Raw genomic sequence first — 19,036 nt, forward strand, 5'->3', positions numbered from 1 at the left:
CACTTCCTATGGCGTCTATTATCAAGAGCTCTTCCAACCATAACTCGATTAAACGCAAGAGGCATGAATCTGGATCCTGTCTGCTCTCGCTGTTTCCGTTCAGATGAAACGATCAACCACATTCTCTTTATGTGTCCTTACGCTAAAAACATATGGCGGACTGCTAACATCTCTGTTCCATCAACTAACACTCTAACCAGTGATTTCGAAGAAAATTTAGCTCATATCCTTGACTCTCAAACAAACCAAACTGTTCCAACTGATGAAAAGTTGTTACCTTTATGGATACTTTGGTCTATATGGAAGTCACGAAATAAATTTATATTTGAATCAATTTCGGAAAGTACTTCCACAATAGTACATCGTACACAAGCTGATGTTTCAGAGTGGATTACACATTACCATTCCCAACAAAGATCACTCAATGCCACCCAATCCAATTCGAATGTAGTTTGGGTTCGACCTCCATCTGATTATATAAAATGTAATTATGATGCAGGTTTTGATCCCCAAACAAATTACACAACAACAGGTAGGATATTAAAAGATTGTTCAGGTGTTTCATTGGGTTGGGGCTCTTCCCGAATACTAAATGCAATATCACCTCTTGAGGCTGAAGGAAAAGCTCTGCTGGTAGCACTGCAACAAACATGGATCCGTGGTCTAACCTCCATCATTTTTTAAGGTGACTGTGAACAGCTAACAAAAATATTAAATGGTGTATCATGTGACATATCAATAAACGGTGTATATCAAGACATCTTTCTTTGGGCTTCTCGATTCCATAACATTGTTTTTGCTTCAAAAAGAAGATTATGTAATCAAGCTGCACATCTCTTAGCCAAATTTGGTTGTTTGTTTTATTTTATTCTAGTTGTTTCCAACCACCTCTGTGGCTTTATGAACAGATATGTATACTGACTTTATTAACTCATAAATAAAATTCTATTTTGATGCAAAAAAAAAAAAGAAATCATTGATGTGCTCTCTACTAAAACGTTTTTTTTTTTTTTTTCAAGAAAAAACAGAAAGATAGAGGACCCAATTTGGCGGACTCCTCAATGGGGGAAAAACATAAAAACTGTAAGTTCTTTTCTTTTTTTGTGTGGGCAATATCTAATAACAAAATCGGCGAAATTAAAGTTGGTACCGTGCTTTGACATGTGTGTGCATTTTATATACCTCCGACACCATCCTCATATATACATTGTCAAAAACATACTCAACCCACACGTTATCACTTGTGAGTTTCACTCCAAAAACACTGCTATATATACATAAAACTCACAAGTTAATCCCGACACAACAACATACAGTCTCAACCAAAAATGATCCCATATGGAACCGTTGAAGAGGCGTCCGTGGCTTTAGGACGAAACCTGACTAGGCTCGAGACGGTTTGGTTCGATTACACAGCCACCAAGTCCAATTTCCATGTATATTGCCACACCATTTTGCTTCTCTTCCTTGTCTTTTCCCTCGCTCCTCTCCCTCTCGTGTTTGTGGAACTGTCCGGCTGGTTCGATCAGTACAAGATTCAGCCGAAGGTTAAGTATTCGTTGTCAGAGATGTTCCGATGTTATAAACAAGTCATGAAGTTGTTCCTTCTCGTCGTCGGTACCTTACAAATCGTTTCTTATCCTTCGATCCAGGTTCTTAATTTAATTTATATTTCATTTATTATTAATAAAACCTAATATATATTATACTATATACACATAATACATGTGTTCTATAATATTCCCTATTTTTAGTGTTAGTTTTGCAACTTTTTATGTGTGAGTGGCAGTTACAATCTCTTTTTTGCTGATTTTTGGGTTATTTAGAGCAAAATGTAAACTCAACCGTTATATTATCTATATGTATGTACGTATTCTCTCCTTTTACTAGGTTTGGGATTTATTAGCTAAATATATTTTTTTGTGTGTTACTGGTGATGTTCTTGAATTATTATATACCAAAAAAGGAATTGATTGTATATGTGTTAAATTAACAGATGGTAGGGATTCGAAGTGGTTTGCCATTACCATCGTTAATGGAGATAGTAGCACAGCTAGTGGTTTACTTCTTGATAGAAGATTACACTAACTACTGGATCCATAGATGGTTGCATTGCAAATTGGGTTATGAGATGATTCATCGAATCCATCACGAGCACACATCACCGATCGGATACGCATCTCCGTACGCACATTGGGGCGAGATCTTGATTCTTGGTATTCCGACGTTTCTTGGACCCGCGATTGCTCCTGGCCACATTATGACCTTTTGGTTATGGATAGCTTTACGCCAAATCGAGGCTATTGAGACTCACAGCGGGTAAATTTTTTAGACATGATAGCATAATGTTTTTCATCAGTGCAAACGCAAACATAAATATTTACATCACTATCAGAACAATGTGGTTTATATAAATTATAACGAAAATAAAAATAAAAATGCACTTGGTTATTTTGTTTGCAGATATGATTTTCCATGGACTCTGACAAAATTTATTCCTTTTTACGGTGGAGCTGAGTATCATGATTATCATCATTACGTTGGAGGACAAAGCCAGAGCAACTTTGCTTCAGTGTTTACGTACTGTGATTACATCTATGGAACTGACAAAGTGAGTACTACTGTTTATCAAACTTAAATTAAATCAATCCCCTTGTTCCGTATATTTCTTTCTTTTAACAAAACATTGACCAGTGTTGTTATTATTATTTTTATCTATCCTTAGGGTTATAGAATCCATAAGAAGCTTCTTCAACAGCAGGTTAATATTAGATACATATGTTAGCTTCATATATGTCGTCTTAATCATATTTTATTTTTATTTATGATTTTTTTTTTTTTTTTCTGTTTTGGGTGAATCTTATACGTTGTAGGTCAAGGAGGAAGCAAAGGAGAAGGGAGGAACGAAATATGATTAGTAAGAAATTCGAAGAGTGTTAAAAAAATCAATCTGTTGATAAAATATTAAATAATATGTAAACATAAGATTAAGAATAAAGTATTATATAATCTATATTGTCGTTCTCTAACATGTGAATGATAAAAAACTATATTGTATATTTTAGAAATAAAAATATGGACCTCTAAAGAGTATCTAATGGATGGAAATGCTCTTCGCCTCTCGTTGTATTCTTCCTTCCTTGTTTTGTTGTTTTTGATTAATTATTAATCCCTTTAAAGTTTGTATTATTGTATATATGAATCGTACGAACCCGTCGACCAAAAACAAAAATGAAGCACAAGCTTATGTGTCAAATTTTTGGTTGGCTAGATGACTTCTACACTTATATTATAAGCGACCAAATTATATAGTACGTTATTACTCCAAACCATTGTATTGTACATGAAAATAACAAACAAACTAATATAGACACAGTATGATCCCTTATCCAACCGTTGAAGCGGCGTCCGTGGCGTTAGGACGAAACCTGACCTGGTTCGAGATGGTTTGGTTCAATTACTCAGCCACCAAATCCCATTTCTATGTATATTGCCACACCATTTTGCTTCTCTTCCTCGTGTTTTCCCTAGCTCCTCTCCCTCTTGTCGTTGTGGAATTGACCGGCTGGTTCAATCAGTATAAGATTCAGCCGAAAGTTAAGTATTCGTTTTCAGACATGTTCCGATGTTATAAAGATGTCATGAAGTTGTTCATTCTCGTCGTCGGCACATTGCAAATCGTTTCTTATCCTTCAATCCAGGTTACTATAGTTTCTCTGTTTTCATTTACTAATTGAAACAAAGGAGTCATTATTTGTATATGTGTTAATTAATTCACAGATGATTGGGATTAGAAGTGGGTTACCATTGCCATCTTGTTTGGAGATAGTATCACAAATAGTGGTTTACTTCTTGATAGAGGATTACTTTAACTACTGGATCCATAGATTGTTGCATTGCAAATGGGGTTATGAGAAGATTCATCGAATCCATCACGAGTACACATCTCCCATCGGATATGCCTCCCCGTATGCACATTGGGCCGAGATCTTGATCCTTGGTATTCCGACGTTTCTTGGACCGGTGATTACTCCTGGCCACATTTTGACCTATTGGTTATGGATAGCTTTACGGCAAATCGAAGCTATTGAGACTCATAGCGGGTAAAATTAAACATTTGAAACATATCAAATCATAATTATTTACATATGAAGTTATTGGACTATAATATATATATATATATATAGATATTGGAGAATATTATGTGGGTTTTGTTACTAAAAAGCAAAATTTTTGGTTCATGTAGATATGATTTCCCATGGACTCTGACAAAATGGATTCCTTTCTACGGTGGAGCTGAGTATCATGATTATCATCACCACGTTGGAGGACAAAGCCAAAGCAACTTTGCATCAGTTTTCACTTACTGCGACTACATCTATGGAACTGACAAGGTGAGTGAGTGTGTTGAATAAACTTCACTGAAATTATTCAATTCTTGTTCCCTTACAAACTTCAGTGAAATTTTATGTCACTAGGGCTATCGAATCTATAAGAAGCTTCTTCATCATCAGCAGGTTAATGATATTCTTAACTAATTAAACATTATTAGTGTTAGCTTATTATTAGCTTCATTATTAATGTGACCTTGTTTATATATATTTTTGTTTTTGTTTTTGTGGTCTATTGTATACGTTTGTGTAGATTAAAAGAGTAAGCTGACGAGAAGGGAGGAATGAAAATACGATCAGTGATAAAATTCATAGAAGGTTGAAAAATTTAAATCCATTGATAAGAAAGATTAAACGATGATCCCAAATGTGTTAAGTGGATTGTGTTATCTTAATTAATAAAGTCTTTCGAAGCCAAAAAAAAAAAAAAAAAAATCACTAAATTTTGTTTCTCATAGATGACACGATTATGTGTAGTTACTATAATATTAAAAAAAAAAAAATTGGGTAAAATATAAATAAATTGTTCTTTAAAAAGGGAAATTTAATTTATCAATAAAAAATCACATAATTTTTTCAGCTCCAATTTCACCCAAATTTCTATAAAATCTCATCTTCAAATTCAATAAAAAGGGTTTGCTCCGACCAGAAAAATTCTGGTTTTTTTTTTGTTTCTTTCCCCTGAAGAATCCCGACAATGGCGTGGAACGTGTTCAAGTTCTGCACAGCACTTCGTGCCTTGGGTTCGATTATGATCGTAGTTGTCATCGGGATCATCGGATTCACATACTACGCTGTTGTCATCGCGAATTACGGACCTTCTCTATTGACCGGTGGTTTCGATTCGTTAGTAGCTCTTTTGGTTTTAGCCTTGTTTCACTTTCTGGTAAACAAGTCAATTTCTTCTTCTTCTTCTTCTTCTTCTTCTTCTTCTTCTAGGTCAATCTTTAAATTTTTAATATTTTTTTTGTTTTTGTGTGACCCTTTTGAGATCTTTGCATTTAGTACCCTCTAGATTTGGATTTAGATTTGGGTTCTTTTAGATTCACTAGTTACAGTTTGACTTTGCTTTGATGATACTGAGTCAAAAGCTTGTTGCTTTGAAGCTAGGCATGGAGATAATGCTATTGCTATATGTGTTTATTGCTTATATGTTGGAGTTTTGCTTTTTCAGTATGGAATTAGATTCGTATTATGCATACTAGAATCTAAAATTGGGCACTACTTCTTAGTGTTTTTTTTTTTTTTTTGTGGTAATAGGCTCAATCTAGCTGGCTGTGTGGGTTTAGATTTATGGCTGTTGGATTTTAAGTATCTGTTATGGTATCTTTCACTTCTTGTAATACAGATGGCAGTTGAATTAGGAAATCAGTGAGATAGTTATGTTATCATGTCTACTATAAGCTAAGCAAGCAAGCAACCAAAGTAGTCATCCTTTTTTTGGTTTTGGTTTAGTGTAGAGTTTCTTCTAGTTTCAAGCTGTTGGTTTCTTATGTGTTGTAATAGATTACCTACGTTTGAGCTCCTACGCATGTTAGAAGTCACAGGAGAAAGAATGAGGAAGCAAAGGACTCATCTTTCATGATTGTTGTTTTGTGTGCAGCTTGTAATGCTGTTGTGGAGTTATTTCTCTGTTGTTGTGACGGATCCTGGTGGTGTTCCGACGGGTTGGAGGCCAGAATTAGATATAGAGAAAAGCGGCGATGGAAACCAAAATTTGATTGGAGAAGCTAACCCATCACTCTCGGTTGGAGATTCCTCGAATCATGGTGTAAGATACTGCAGGAAGTGCAATCAATATAAACCTCCTCGTTCTCACCATTGTTCAGTATGTAAGTCTCTTCGATGTGTGATTCTTTTCTTTTGAATCCGGTGGTGATATATCTCTATTTTTTTCTTTAGTTGTGAAAAGGATTTCAACTTGGGTTTTCAGGTGGAAGATGCATACTAAAGATGGACCATCACTGTGTTTGGGTTGTAAATTGTGTTGGGGCAATGAATTACAAGTCTTTTCTCCTATTCTTGGTATGTCAACTTCTCAAAGCATCACTGAATGAAGTTGTTTTTGGGCTTACAGTTATAATAAATCGATATGATTAGAACTTTATTCACATGATGATAACTGAAACGAGGGAATTGCAAGTACAGTTTCTTTTGTTTTGATTAATGCTAACTGATTAGCTTTAATGACATAACCCATCCTTTCACATGCACTGCAGTTTCTCCTGAACTATTTGTTCATTAAATGTTTGTCATGTTCTTAATGCATTCCCAATATGTCAAAATGCAGTTTTACACATTTCTTGAGACAACGTTGGTTGCAATATCGCTATTGCCAGTTTTCCTCGTATTCTTCGGTGATGGAGATGGTGACATAACTGTATCACCAGGAAGCCTAGCAGCCACCTTTGTTGCATTTGGTGAGTTCAAAGAGATATATATCTGGATTTCCGTTTTTGTTTGCTTGTTTGTTTCAGAACACCTTAACGTTACCAATTCTTTCGTCTGATTCAAAATTTTCCCTCTCTTGCTTTCCAGTATTGAACATAGCATTTGCGCTAAGTGTCTTTCGTCTGATTCAAAATTTTCCCTCTCTTGCTTTCCAGTATTGAACATAGCATTTGCGCTAAGTGTCCTAGGCTTCTTAATTATGCACATAATGTTGGTTGCTCGTAACACCACAACTATTGAGGTAAAACACCTTTCACTTGGTTTTGCTCTTAACTTGGGGTTTCTTAGGGACCTCCATGCATGGTAATGGCTAGCAAACTAATTTTGTTTTTCTTTCTTCTCTTTTTAATCTCAGGCATATGAGAAGCATACAGTTAACTGGCCGTACAACCTTGGCCGTAAGACAAACTTTGAACAGGTTTTCTCTCCATCTTCTTTGTCTGTCTCAAAAACTCGTGTTGTTATGGTCGATTCTAGAGTTAATAGAAGTAGTTTCTGGCTTGTGAAATGAAATCTTTGGACATATACACAATCAAAGCTTGTTTGTTTATTTTGTTGAATCAGGTATTTGGAAGTGATAAGATGTACTGGTTCGTGCCATTATACATCGAAGAAGATATGAAGAAGTTGCCAGCACTTGGAGGGTTGGACAATGCGAGCAGGTCGGAGACAGAGCCACTTCAGTCTCTATGACCTTTAGACTTGAAATTTTGGAATTAATCAAAATCTGCTTTGTGTATGTATCAATATACCTTGTCACTTGTGTATTACATATTAGTGCCTTTTTTTGTGGAATATTTGTCTCTTTTCTTTTTTTTCGTGTAAAGAAACTTCTCAAGTATCTTTACACACAGCAATCAATAACATGTTCATTTGCATAAATATACATTTTCATTATTATCTATGGATGATAATAACATGCATTGATGATATATCTAGCTTGTATATATTTGGATATGGTGTATGTAGTAAGATTGCTCAAATCTGCAAAGTCCAATGCTTCTCTTTAAGGCAAGAGAGCTTCTACCTCAAACTCCAATAGTGTGTTGGTGTAAAAGCCCACATTATACCAGCTTTTAGGACATTTGAAATCCATGATGACCCTTCTACAACAAAACAAAATAGAAATTATAATTTAATTAAGGATTTTCTTAAGAAAAAAAATAGAAATTACAAATTAATTAGGCCATATTTAGAAAAAAATCCAAGAAAATCTACAGAAATGATATCGGTGTAAGTTTAGCCAATCGTTTCAAGACAACTGTAATTACAGTTTTAGAGAAGATTTCTTTCTTTCTTTCTTGCTTCTTACCACAAAAACTGCATTAAAAGAAAAAATAATAAATTACAAGAGAGTTCTCTCATTACCTATGCTCGTAGAATTTAGGGAAATCTGAAATTGTTGTTCCGAGGTATACCCTCTTTTGAATCAGTCTTGTTAGGGTTCTTAGTAATATTTGATTGATAGGGCTTTGAAATTGAAGGTTTTGTGTGTGTTTTTCTCTTTTGTTAGTGAGTTTTGAAGAAGTGGAGATGGATGCTGAATCATCGAACTCAACAAGCCTTAAGGTAACAACACCACTTAACCAAAACCACTTTAACTGCACTGTACAAACGTCAGTTCGCTTGCTTTGTGTCTCTCTTAATACACACAGTTTCTCTTTGTTTTAAGTGATGTTTGATGCAGACATGAGACATATAGAAGGTGTATTAACTTAAAGTTATGTCATGTTTTCTGGATTTCAACATGTTGTAGCATGGATCTTGTCTGATTCCATATTTGTATTTGTGCAGGGAGAAGCCAAAAGTTCTTCAGAGTGGGAAATAGATATCTTTGCTGTGCAATGTGCAATGTGCCGAGTGCCAAAAGTGGAGGAAGCTTAATTCTCAAGAGGACTACGAGCTAGTCAGAAGTAGACAACTAGAGGAACAGTTTGTGTGCGAAGAGATAGAAGGTGTGTCCTGCGAAGATGCTGGAGACATAGAGTATGACTCCTCCAACACATGGGCTCTGAGAAGCCTGGCTTGCCTGAGACACCAGAAGGGTTCAAGAGGAGCTATGTTATGAGAAAGGACTACTCGAAAATGGATGTGTACTACGTAACTTCTACTGGGAAGAAGTTCAAGGCGCTCGCTGAGATTGAAGCCTTCATTGAGGCCAATGAGGAGTTTAAGAATGCACCACTTGAAGATTTTAGTTTTACAGTCCCAGAGGTAATGGAAGACACTGTCCCCAAGCCATCCAAGGAAGATGATTGATTGAGCTACAAAGTGCTTATGAGTCTCCAAGCTTCTTATGCAGTTGAAGTTGGACTTATGACTTAAGAAATTAAATGTTTAAAAAAAAAAAAATCATGGCTTTCACTATGGTTGGGTCATTATTATCTAATAAAGGATGACATTTTCTTCTAATAAAGAATATTCGATCAAAGCTCGACAAAGTGCGTGGTTCTATAGTCTAGCTTTTGTATGCTCAAGCAATGCTCTCCTCGCGTATAAATGTCTTCATATACTGAAACTGGTATATAAGCTTACAAGTGGCTGATACATGTGTTGGCCATAATTTTGTCATCATAAATACATAAATATAATTTATTTATTCAACACATGTTTTGCTGGATAAAATCAGCGTAGATAAGAGTTTATCTTATAAGAGGAAAATCTTCCTGATTGGTTCAATGAACCGAGAATCTCGTGACTGACTCTGTCACGACACCGAGAATCTCGCGACTAACTTTGTCGATAGACCGAGAATCTCGCGACATTGAAAAATCTCTTCGTTGAGCAATTTGCAAGCAGCAGGAACCTGGAGAAGACAGCGGATGACCTTTACGAGGTACGACAAAAGAGAGACGAGTCGTTGCGTGCCTATGTGGGACGCTTCAACAAGGAAAAAGTATCGATCCCCAGTTGCAACACGTCAACTACCATCTCCACATTTAAAAGAGGATTGCTTCGTGACGGTGATTTGTATAAGGAACTTACCAATGCAGAACAATGGAAGATGTGCTCTCACGTGCGTGGGCGCAGATAAAGTGGGAGGAAGACTCAGCTTATCGCCAACGACGTTCACCACAATCTGATTCCCGTGTAGTGAGAAACGAAATAACAAGTAGGGATGATAACACCATGAGTGAAAGAAGGAACACACATCGAACATTGAGCGAGGCTGATGACAGGAGGCCTAAATCGACAACATGGCCAGATATTAGTAACCTCTCGATCTCTCATACACATTTAGTCGGTGTATTGAAAGAGATGGGTGGAACCGTGAGATGGTTTCCAAAAATGAAAGCACTTGACAATAGGCGTGACACCTCGAAGTGGTGTGATTTCCACAACGATCACGGCCACAAAACAGAAGATTGCATCTCATTGAAGATGGAAGTGAATGAGCTGCTTAAAAAAGGTCACTTGAGGGAATACTTGTCAGATAAAACCCATAATCGCATGGATGGCGAGAGCAACAAGCAAATAGCAATTGCGAACGCCCCAATTTTGCCTCCAAAACATGATCGAGTCATCAATGTTATCTCTGGAGGATCAGAGATAAGTGGGATAACTTACTCAGCTGCAAAAAGAAACACTAGAGCTGTCAAAAACTCTCAAAACACTGGACATGCTACGAAAGGCGATACACCGTCATACACTTGTCAAGTATCTTTTACAAACAACAAACATGTTTCTTTCATATTCACATTTGCATAAATATACATTTTTCATTATTTATCTATAGACAATAATAGCATGCATTGATGATATCTATCTTTTATATATTTGGATATGGAGTAAAAAGATTACACAATTTCTGCAAAGTCCAATGCTTCTCTTTTAAGGCTATAGGCCCATAGAGCTTCTCTATGACCTTTTTGCACTTGAAATCCATGGACAATCTAATTAACAAAAAAAAAACTAATTATAAGACTTAATTAAGGGATTTGAGAAAGGAAAAAAATAGAAAAATCATAATTAAATTTTATGCCCATGTTTAGAAAAATCCAACAAAAATCTACATAAATGGTATGCGTAAGATTATTAGCCAATAGTTTCAGGACAACTGTAATTTACAGTCTTACAAGATTTCTTTCGTTATTTCTTCATATATACCACACAAACTGCATTACAGTTCTCTCATTACCCATGTTCTGAGATTTTTTTTGGGAAATCTGAAATTGTTTTTCGAGGTATACATTTTTTTGAATCAATCTCGTTAGGGTTCTTCGTTATATTTGATTGATAGGGGCTTTGGTATTGAACGTTTTGTGTGTTTTTTTCCTTTTTGTTATGGCAGTGAATTTGAAGAAGTGGAGATGGACGCTAGCTCATCAGCGAATCCAACAACCCTTAAGGTAACAACACCCCCACTAAACCAAAACCATTATCACTATTATGATTTCGGTTGTGTGTTTATCCGTTACATATAAACTTAAGGTCTTGGTCTCGTGTGTGTGTTTGGTCCTCTTTGCCTAATCAATGTGTTGTTATGTTGTGAAATGATTTTCTTGTTTCCGGTAGATAAGGGCACTCCTCCGGTTTCGAATTTTGTTATCTGTTTCATCGGTTCTTGTTCTCAAAGATGCTTTGTTAATATGTTTGGTCATGTTATATTGCTGTCTATTTTGTGGTTCCAACTAGATTTCGACATGTTGTAGCAAGTAGCATGGTTCTTGTATGGTTCTATTTAACCAAGTAGCTGGTGCTTTTGTGTTGTGCAGAGAAAAGGCAAAACTTCAGAGAGGGAGATGGGTATCTTTGCTGTGCAATGTGAGGAGTGCCACAAGTGGAGGCAGATTGAGACGCAAGAAGCATACGAACAAATAAGACGTAGACTACTCGAGGACAAGTTTGTGTGTATGCAGAAAGAGGGTACTACCTGTGAAGATGCTGGAGACCTTGTGTACGACTCCTCCAGAGTATGGGCCGTTGACAAGCGTGGCTTGCCTGAGACACCAAGAGGGTTCAGGAGGAGCTTAGTTATGAAAAAGGACTACTCGAAAGTTGATGCTTACTACGTAACTTCTACTGGGAGGAAGTTGAAGATGTACTCTGAGGTTGAAGACTTCCTTAAGGCCAATGATCCGGATTATGATAGTAGAATGCTTGAAGATTTTACTTTTACAGTCCCAAAAATAATGGAAAAAACTGTCCCCAAGCCAACCAAAGAGTAGAGAGAATGAGAAAAGAGCCACTTCCAGTCTCTATGACCATGAACTAGAAATTCTGGAACTAAAAACTTCTTTGTGTTATGAATTATTGTCTCTTGTCTTGTGTATTAAGATTTGAACCCTTTATGGAATTTTTGTCTTATTATTTTCTTTTTGGTGAAAAGAAATATCTCAAGCTTCTTCTTTACAGAGCAAACAATGTTCCTTTTGATTTTTTTTTTTTCGTTCACTAATATACATTTCATATACCATCAGTTTTGCACACCTGAAATCCATAGAGCCATCTACACAAAAACATTGATAATATAAACATAGAGCCATGAATGATTATTAGCTTTTAAGTGGTTTTTGGTTTTTGATTTGTTTTCTTTTTTAATGGTTTTTAGTTATAGTAATTAATTTTAGAATCAATAAATAAACAATCTTAAACTCAGAAATAAAACATAACGATTGTTGAAAAAAAAAATTCACAAAAACTTTAAAATTATGGTTTTTAGTTCTCTTTAGAAAATTGGGAGAAACCACTAAAAAACTAATTAAAAAGAATCTAGTAAATTTTAAAAGTCTTGAATGGTAAAAAAAAAAGAGAGTAAATTTTTAAAGATGCAAAATTCAAAAATTTCCTAAAACTAATAAACATTCAAAGCCTACAACTTAATTAGGGGAAAATATGAAAAATTTAATTAAATTAAGCCATGTTTAGAAACAAAATCCATGACAAGTTTACAGAAATGGTCTGCGTGTATTGTAGCGAGATAAGTCATGACATCTGTAAAATACAGTTGGAAAAGGATTTATCACATTTACAGATTTTTACTTCTTTCTTTGAACAAAAAAAAAAAAAAACATTTACTTCTGGAAATAAATAAAAGAAACTATTCCTCTGAGATTTCTGGAAAAAAACTGGTTTCGTTGTTCAAAGGTATACACTTTGAATCACTCCCCTGTTTGATGTTTGATTTTCTAATTGAAAAATTCTCAATTTTTGAAGATTTCTCGGTTAGGGTTCTTCGTTTTATTGAATTCTTAGGGCTTAAAAATTGTGTTTTTTTTTTTGTTCCTTTTACGGCAGTGAATTTGAAGAAGTCTCTCTCGGTCACCGGCAAAAAAGTGGGAAGATGGATGCGAAATCAGCAGCATCGGCGTCATCAACCACCGCTAAGGTATAACCCACTTTACTTTTCACTGCACACACTTCGATTTCGCTTTGTCTCTGTTAATAATATACTCACAGATCTTATGCAGTTTATGTTCCGTACAATTCAATCCCATCTCTTTAACTTGGAGATTTTCTCAGTTGAGAGACATCATTTAACATATAAGCTTTATTGAACATAAGTTTTTTGGGGAATCAGGCTTTTATTACCCTCTTTATGAATGTGTTTGCTATGTTTTGGAATGATTCTCTCTTTTTTTTTTTTTTTTTTTTTTTNNNNTTCTTGTTCTCAAAGATGCTTCGTTGATATGTTTGTGGTTCCCGACTGCATTTTAGAAGAAGAAGTCTTGAAAGTGTGAAACTTTGTGTTCTCTAGGCATGTTTTCTAGTCTTTGCCATAGATTAAGACGAGCTGTGTGAATCAACCTGTTGTAGCATGGTTCTTGTTTGGTTATATTTCATCCAAGTGGCATGTGTGTGTGTGTGTGTGAGAGTGTGGTTCTCTTTTTTTCACAGAGATTCCATATTTGTATATCTGTGCAGAGAAAATTCATTGCTTCAGGGAGGTTGATTGATATCTATGCTGTTGAATGTAAACTTTGCTCGAAGTGGAGGAAGATTGATACTCAAGAAGAGTATGAGGAGATCAGAAGTAGACAACGGGAGGACCCATTTGTGTGCAACAAGAAAGAAGGTGTTTCCTGTAAAGATGCTGCAGACCTCAACTATGATTCCTCCAGAACATGGGTCATTGACAAGCCTGGCTTGCCTAAGACACCAAGAGGGTTCAAGAGGAGCTTAATTCTGAGAAAGGACTACTCGAAAATGGATGCTTACTACATAACTCCTACTGGGAAGAGGCTCAAGTCTCGCAACGAAATCGCAGCATTCATTGAAGCCAACCAGGATTATAGTTATGCACCGCTTGAAGATTTCAATTTCACTGTCCCAAAGGTGATGGAAGATACTATCCCTAGTACTACTGTCCATGGTGGTCTAACTATCAGGTCAAGACCCAGAACCATAAGCCATCCAAGGAAAATTATTAATTGAGCTACACAGTGCTTCCGAGTCTCCAAGCTTCTGATGTTTTTCTCGGAGTGATCTGGGATCTCTGGGTTCTAGTTGGTTTAGTTTTTGTAAGGGGTTTAGGTTGAACTTGTGACTTTATAATGTATTTCAAACCCATCTCTTTGACTCTGATTTGGTCTTTATTATGTAATGAGTGATGATATTTTCTTCTCTTTTCTCGTTATGTCCCACTAGTGTCCAACAAGTCTCTCGCACTAATGACCATCACCACTTGAAATATGCATGGTTCATGAGAGTATTGTCTGCAACACGAGGTCGATCTCAAGAATGTAGAGTAAGTGCAAAAGGAACTAGCATGGAAGAATCAAGTACTTGCCTATCTTTCTACTGATTTTGTGGCTCTTCTCGTTGATCTTCAACATAGAAATTTGAACTGGTTTTGAAATACATAAGTGTAATTTTTGGTAAACTGAAAAATATACTCCATATTTTTGTTTGTGTATTGTATATGTATATCACATATTTTTCTTTCTTTAAATATAACTTTTCATTATTATTTATGCCAATCTATATTTCTAGGAGAGACCAAAGTGCTTCTCCTCACAGTGAAGCTAGTGTGGCAGGGCTTTTTTTGGTCCTCAAGGACTATAAGGTGTCCACGAACAGTCCAGATTCTGCAGCTTAGACCATAATCAGGTTTGATTCTAATCCTGTAGATAGCCGTAGCTCTCTGTTTCAAAATCTGCCTAAACAGCCAGGTTGCTAAGGTGAAAGGATGTTGTATTTAATCCACCCAACAAGACTAATATACCAGTTGTTGCATCGAGTAACAATAGCTATTTAAAAATCGTAGACTCTGTAAATCGATTAAATGGTGTCACATAGTAAGTCTAAAATCACGAAAAGGAAACCTACAAGTGCAAAAGAATCTCAAGAGATAAGGAAATGCTTTGCAAGCACACAAAACCGTAACAAGCAAGTAAGTATCTCTAAGTTCCTTAAGTGTATCACAAATCTCAATTTCTAAAAAATCGTTTCAGCCATGTCTTCTTGTTGACTCGAATCTACTCTACTGGTTTGCTTCCGTCCGGTTAAGCTAGTGGTTCCGGACCAAAGTCACCTCCAACTGCAACAATTAAAGTTATTGTCTTATTGGGCAGAAACAAGTAACCCAAAAATTCCAATAAAGTATAGTTGAGAAAGAGAGTAATTACCACAACATCTCCATCAGTGATAAGCCTATAAGCTTTTGCAGTTCCTCCAAACACACCAGATAGTGTAAGATCAGTCCAGCCCCATTCGGGAAGACGTGACCAGTTAGCTGTAATATATTAGCACGGCCCTGCAATTCATATTTCAATTCATAACCTATTGCATGAATCTCTTCTTCTTCTTTTTTTTTGTCTAAAGTAAACATTTACCAAGTTTGTCAGCATCTCTTGGCGTGAAAAAGAGTATACAGTGCCATCTGAAATTTTCCCTGTTGCATTTCTAAGGTAGATGATCTGACCGGTCCTCTGAGAAAAGGATGCCAACGATCCACATATGTCCTGGCACCAAAGATACAAAAAAAAACGTCACACTTTGGAAAGAACAGTTTCTATAAAGTTTGAAAGAATTGAAAGGGTATAACATACTCGATTAGTGGTGACTGTGAGGATTCTGTGTTCCCTGAAGAATGATTTAAAAAAAAAACCTTTTTATTTCCAAAACTTTGTAATGCAAGAAGACAAAACTGCAACTAGATAGAAGTATAAAAAACCTTGAAGCTGAAAACCTTTGCGGGACTGGTAATATTCGCATTAGATATTTCACCTGCAGACGATGTTTTTAATTAATAAGAGGGAAACAAAAGCTGTGAATACCTCTTGAAGCAGAGACTTTTAAAATGTAACTAATTAAGTAACTATACCTCAACACCTCCATGAGACACATGCCGGATGCCATTACAAGGACCACCAGCAATACCAGAAAGTGTAACTATGACCAAAACAGTTCTCCGTACATTTGGATGTGGTGGATAGATTGCACCACAGATGGCCTCAATTCGCTGAGGATCCTGTTTTTTTTTTTTCCAAAAGACGATCAAGAAACGTGGTGTTGCATGTGCAAAAACCTGAATTGGTTATTATTCCAAAAGAAATTAACAGAGACTTAAGACTTAAAACGTGGTAGAGTAGAGTTCTTCTTGATCGTTCACACCCGCTTAAGACTCTCTCAGTAAGTTTCTCGAGAAAATAAAAGAAACAAGAATCTTTCTTGGGGAAAAAAAATGAAGCGTAGTAGTTAGTAATAAGTTTTTTTCGAGAAGAAAAAAGAATAAAACGTAAGTTTTTTTTATAGAAAATCAAAAACATGGGTAGATTACCTCCACGTGGATTTTTCAGCAAATAATAACCGTCCGATGGATCCACATGCGTACACTCCCAGTTTCCCTGGCCCAGCTTATACGGTTATTATGACGTGGCAATGACATCATCCCTTCACGTGGACTACCGTTGGATTTCTCAGCAACTCCCAACCGTCGATCATTGACCGTTGGGCATCTCTCTGCTCTCAGACGTTGACCCTCATGAATTAAGCAACGAGAGGGCATGAGCAAATTACAGGAATGGTTTCCGAATGACTCGGACCATCTGCCAGTCACAGCTCTACTTCTGTGAAACACATAGTTCCTGAAGATGATTCTTTATTAAATTCGTATGAGAGGCATTGAACTACAAGACTTTTCTCCTATTCTTGGTATATATGTCAACTTATCATAGCAATATAGCATCACTGAATCAAGTTGTTTTTTTTGGGTTTATTACAGTTCTAATACATGCCTATGAGGCTATGATTAGAACTTTAGTCACGTGATGATTGTTGAAACGAGGGAAATGCAAGAAGTTTCTTTTCTTTTGTTTTGATTAATGTTAACTGATTCGCTTTAGAGTCATGTCTCTGACAGTTTTAATGACACACCCCAACCTTCCACACATGCACCGCATATTTTCGTGAACTTGGTATGTTCTGTTCATTCATATTTCCATGATCGTTAATGCATTCCCAATATGTCAAAATGTAGTTTTATACATTTGTTGAGACAGCGTTACGTGGTTGCAATATCACTATTGCCAGTTTTCCTCGTATTCCTTCAGCGATGAAGATGGTGATATAACCGTTTCACCAGGAAGCAGCCACCTAATTTGTTGCATTGGGTGAGTACAAGATATATATATATATATATATATATATATGTATCAATCTCCGTTTTGTTTGCTTGTTTGTTTCATTGCACCTTAACGATGCCAATTCTTTTTTTTCTGATCCAAAGCCTTCCCTCGCTTGCTTTCCAGTATTGAACATAGCATGTGTCGTAAATAATGCACATAATTAATGTTTCTCACTCGTACTCGTATACCACAACTATTGAGGTAATACACCTCTCACTTGATTATCGAGTCAATGCAAGTAGTTTCCGGCTAGTAAAGTGAAATCTTTGGACATATACACAGTCAAAGATTTGAAAAGCTTGTTTGTTTCTTTTGTTGAATCAAGTATTTGGAAGTGATAAAACGTAATGGTTCGTGCCATAGCACACTAAAGAAGATATGAAGAAGTAGCCATCACTTGGAGGTTTAGACAATGCGAGCATGTCGGAGACGGAGCCGCTTCAGTTTATATATAGACCTTTAGACTTAAACTTTTGGAATTGAAATTTGCTATGTGTATGTATCAATATACCTTGTCTTGTGTAAATTTTCTTTAGCGTGGATGTTTTGTCGCTATCTTTTTTTTTGTGAAAAGAAAGTTTCTCAAGTATCTATCTTTACACACAACAAACATGTTCATTTGATATTCACATTTAATAAATATACATTTTCATTGTGATCTATAGATGATAATAACATGCATTGACGATATCTATTATATATTTGGATATGGATCGGAATAGTGAGATTACTTAATTCTGCAAAGTCCTGATGTTCCATCAAATAGCAATAGATATAGAATCACCACAGTCCATTAATCCTTTTCTTATTAATGCAAGAGAGGTGCTCCCTCCAACTACAATGGTGTGTTGTGTAAAAGCCCACACTATATCTGATTCTTGCTCACTTGAAATCCATGGGCATCTACAAGAAAAAAAACATTGATATTAATAAAACTTATTAGGGATTTAACTAAAGGAAAAAAAATATAATTTTTAAGTAAATTATGCCATGTTTAGAAAAAAATCCATGAAAAATCTACATAAATGGTATGAGATAAGATTTTTAGCCAATTGTTTCACGACAACTGTACTTACAGTTAAGACAAGATTTCTTTCAGTCTTCACAAACTGCATTATAAAAAAAAGGGCTACATGACGCAATTCTCTAATTACCCAACAAAAATTGCTCTCAGATTTTCCATTGAAATTGTTGTTTGAGGTATACACTCTGTTGAATCACTCTCTCGGTTGGTTTTCGTTTTGTGGTTGAAAAATCCTCAATTTTGAAGATATTTTAAATATATATATTTGGTTGTTAGGGCTTGAAATTGAAGGTTTTGTGTGTTTTTTCTTTTGTTATGGCAGTGAATCTGAAGAAGTTGAGATGGACGCTAGATCTGCGGATTCAACAACTCTTGAGGTAACACAACTAAAGCAAAACCACTTTTACTCTCCACACTTCAATTCGTTTTATTCACAAATCTTATGTGTTTATGTTTCACACATTTCAATTCTATCTCTTAACTTTGGGATTCCTCGATGGAAAAATCATAAGGTTTATACACACTAGTTTTTTTTTTTTTTTTTTTTTTTTTTTTTTTTTTTTTTTTTTTTTTTTTTTTTTTTTTTTTTTTTTTTTTTTTTT

At 35.7% G+C, this 19,036-nt stretch overlaps 6 protein-coding genes and 1 pseudogene across 7 annotated transcripts in view; all 7 read left to right on the forward strand.

The window, feature by feature from the left end:
* Nucleotides 1,201-3,122, forward strand: LOC104722766 (methylsterol monooxygenase 1-3-like). The gene is made up of 5 exons (XM_010440988.2): nt 1,201-1,652; nt 1,997-2,319; nt 2,464-2,611; nt 2,726-2,761; nt 2,874-3,122. Exons 1-5 carry the CDS (start codon nt 1,329-1,331, stop codon nt 2,916-2,918), a joined length of 876 nt encoding a protein of 291 aa, XP_010439290.1. The 5' UTR covers nt 1,201-1,328; the 3' UTR covers nt 2,919-3,122.
* Nucleotides 3,444-4,538, forward strand: LOC104722767 (methylsterol monooxygenase 1-3-like). The gene is made up of 4 exons (XM_019231813.1): nt 3,444-3,701; nt 3,781-4,103; nt 4,247-4,394; nt 4,479-4,538. The coding sequence occupies exons 1-4, from the start codon at nt 3,444-3,446 to the stop codon at nt 4,536-4,538; spliced, it is 789 nt and encodes a 262-aa protein (XP_019087358.1).
* On the forward strand, nt 4,934-7,683 carry LOC104722768 (probable protein S-acyltransferase 13). The gene is made up of 7 exons (XM_010440990.2): nt 4,934-5,277; nt 5,995-6,223; nt 6,325-6,416; nt 6,682-6,811; nt 6,998-7,083; nt 7,198-7,260; nt 7,407-7,683. The coding sequence occupies exons 1-7, from the start codon at nt 5,089-5,091 to the stop codon at nt 7,533-7,535; spliced, it is 918 nt and encodes a 305-aa protein (XP_010439292.1). The 5' UTR covers nt 4,934-5,088; the 3' UTR covers nt 7,536-7,683.
* LOC104727827 lies at nt 8,376-9,108 on the forward strand (annotated as a pseudogene).
* On the forward strand, nt 10,987-12,194 carry LOC104722769 (methyl-CpG-binding domain-containing protein 1-like). The gene is made up of 3 exons (XM_010440991.1): nt 10,987-11,026; nt 11,134-11,191; nt 11,558-12,194. Exons 2-3 carry the CDS (start codon nt 11,153-11,155, stop codon nt 12,008-12,010), a joined length of 492 nt encoding a protein of 163 aa, XP_010439293.1. The 5' UTR covers nt 10,987-11,026; nt 11,134-11,152; the 3' UTR covers nt 12,011-12,194.
* Nucleotides 12,823-14,409, forward strand: LOC104722770 (methyl-CpG-binding domain-containing protein 1). Its single transcript, XM_010440992.2, has 3 exons — nt 12,823-12,929; nt 13,080-13,170; nt 13,707-14,409. Exons 2-3 carry the CDS (start codon nt 13,126-13,128, stop codon nt 14,214-14,216), a joined length of 555 nt encoding a protein of 184 aa, XP_010439294.1. The 5' UTR covers nt 12,823-12,929; nt 13,080-13,125; the 3' UTR covers nt 14,217-14,409.
* Nucleotides 18,518-19,036, forward strand: part of LOC104722773 (methyl-CpG-binding domain-containing protein 1) — a 1,535-nt gene continuing 1,016 nt past the window's right edge. The window contains exons 1-2 of one of the 2 annotated variants that reach the window (XM_010440994.2): nt 18,518-18,610; nt 18,757-18,811. In XM_010440994.2, coding sequence (XP_010439296.1) covers nt 18,776-18,811 — 36 coding nt within the window. In that variant the 5' untranslated portion in view covers nt 18,518-18,610; nt 18,757-18,775. Of the gene's footprint in view, nt 18,639-18,756; nt 18,812-19,036 lie in introns of both variants that reach the window. The other variant, XM_010440995.2, reaches the window with a different exon arrangement.

The sequence above is a fragment of the Camelina sativa genome, chromosome 11 (assembly GCF_000633955.1).
Source record: "Camelina sativa cultivar DH55 chromosome 11, Cs, whole genome shotgun sequence".
In the NCBI taxonomy this organism is placed as follows: Eukaryota; Viridiplantae; Streptophyta; class Magnoliopsida; order Brassicales; family Brassicaceae; genus Camelina; species Camelina sativa.

Coding starts and splice junctions, on each gene's coding strand:
- LOC104722766 (XM_010440988.2), top strand. CDS start 1,329: ATGATCCCATATGGAACCGTTGAAGAGGCGTCCGTGGCTTTAGGACGA. Junction 2,612..2,725: donor ACATCTATGGAACTGACAAA/GTGAGTACTACT, acceptor ATCTATCCTTAG/GGTTATAGAATCCATAAGAA. Junction 2,762..2,873: donor AGAAGCTTCTTCAACAGCAG/GTTAATATTAGA, acceptor TATACGTTGTAG/GTCAAGGAGGAAGCAAAGGA.
- LOC104722767 (XM_019231813.1), top strand. CDS start 3,444: ATGGTTTGGTTCAATTACTCAGCCACCAAATCCCATTTCTATGTATAT. Junction 3,702..3,780: donor TTTCTTATCCTTCAATCCAG/GTTACTATAGTT, acceptor ATTAATTCACAG/ATGATTGGGATTAGAAGTGG. Junction 4,395..4,478: donor ACATCTATGGAACTGACAAG/GTGAGTGAGTGT, acceptor TTATGTCACTAG/GGCTATCGAATCTATAAGAA.
- LOC104722768 (XM_010440990.2), top strand. CDS start 5,089: ATGGCGTGGAACGTGTTCAAGTTCTGCACAGCACTTCGTGCCTTGGGT. Junction 6,417..6,681: donor AGTCTTTTCTCCTATTCTTG/GTATGTCAACTT, acceptor GTCAAAATGCAG/TTTTACACATTTCTTGAGAC. Junction 6,812..6,997: donor AGCCACCTTTGTTGCATTTG/GTGAGTTCAAAG, acceptor CTTGCTTTCCAG/TATTGAACATAGCATTTGCG.
- LOC104722769 (XM_010440991.1), top strand. CDS start 11,153: ATGGACGCTAGCTCATCAGCGAATCCAACAACCCTTAAG. Junction 11,192..11,557: donor CGAATCCAACAACCCTTAAG/GTAACAACACCC, acceptor TGTGTTGTGCAG/AGAAAAGGCAAAACTTCAGA.
- LOC104722770 (XM_010440992.2), top strand. CDS start 13,126: ATGGATGCGAAATCAGCAGCATCGGCGTCATCAACCACCGCTAAG. Junction 13,171..13,706: donor CGTCATCAACCACCGCTAAG/GTATAACCCACT, acceptor ATATCTGTGCAG/AGAAAATTCATTGCTTCAGG.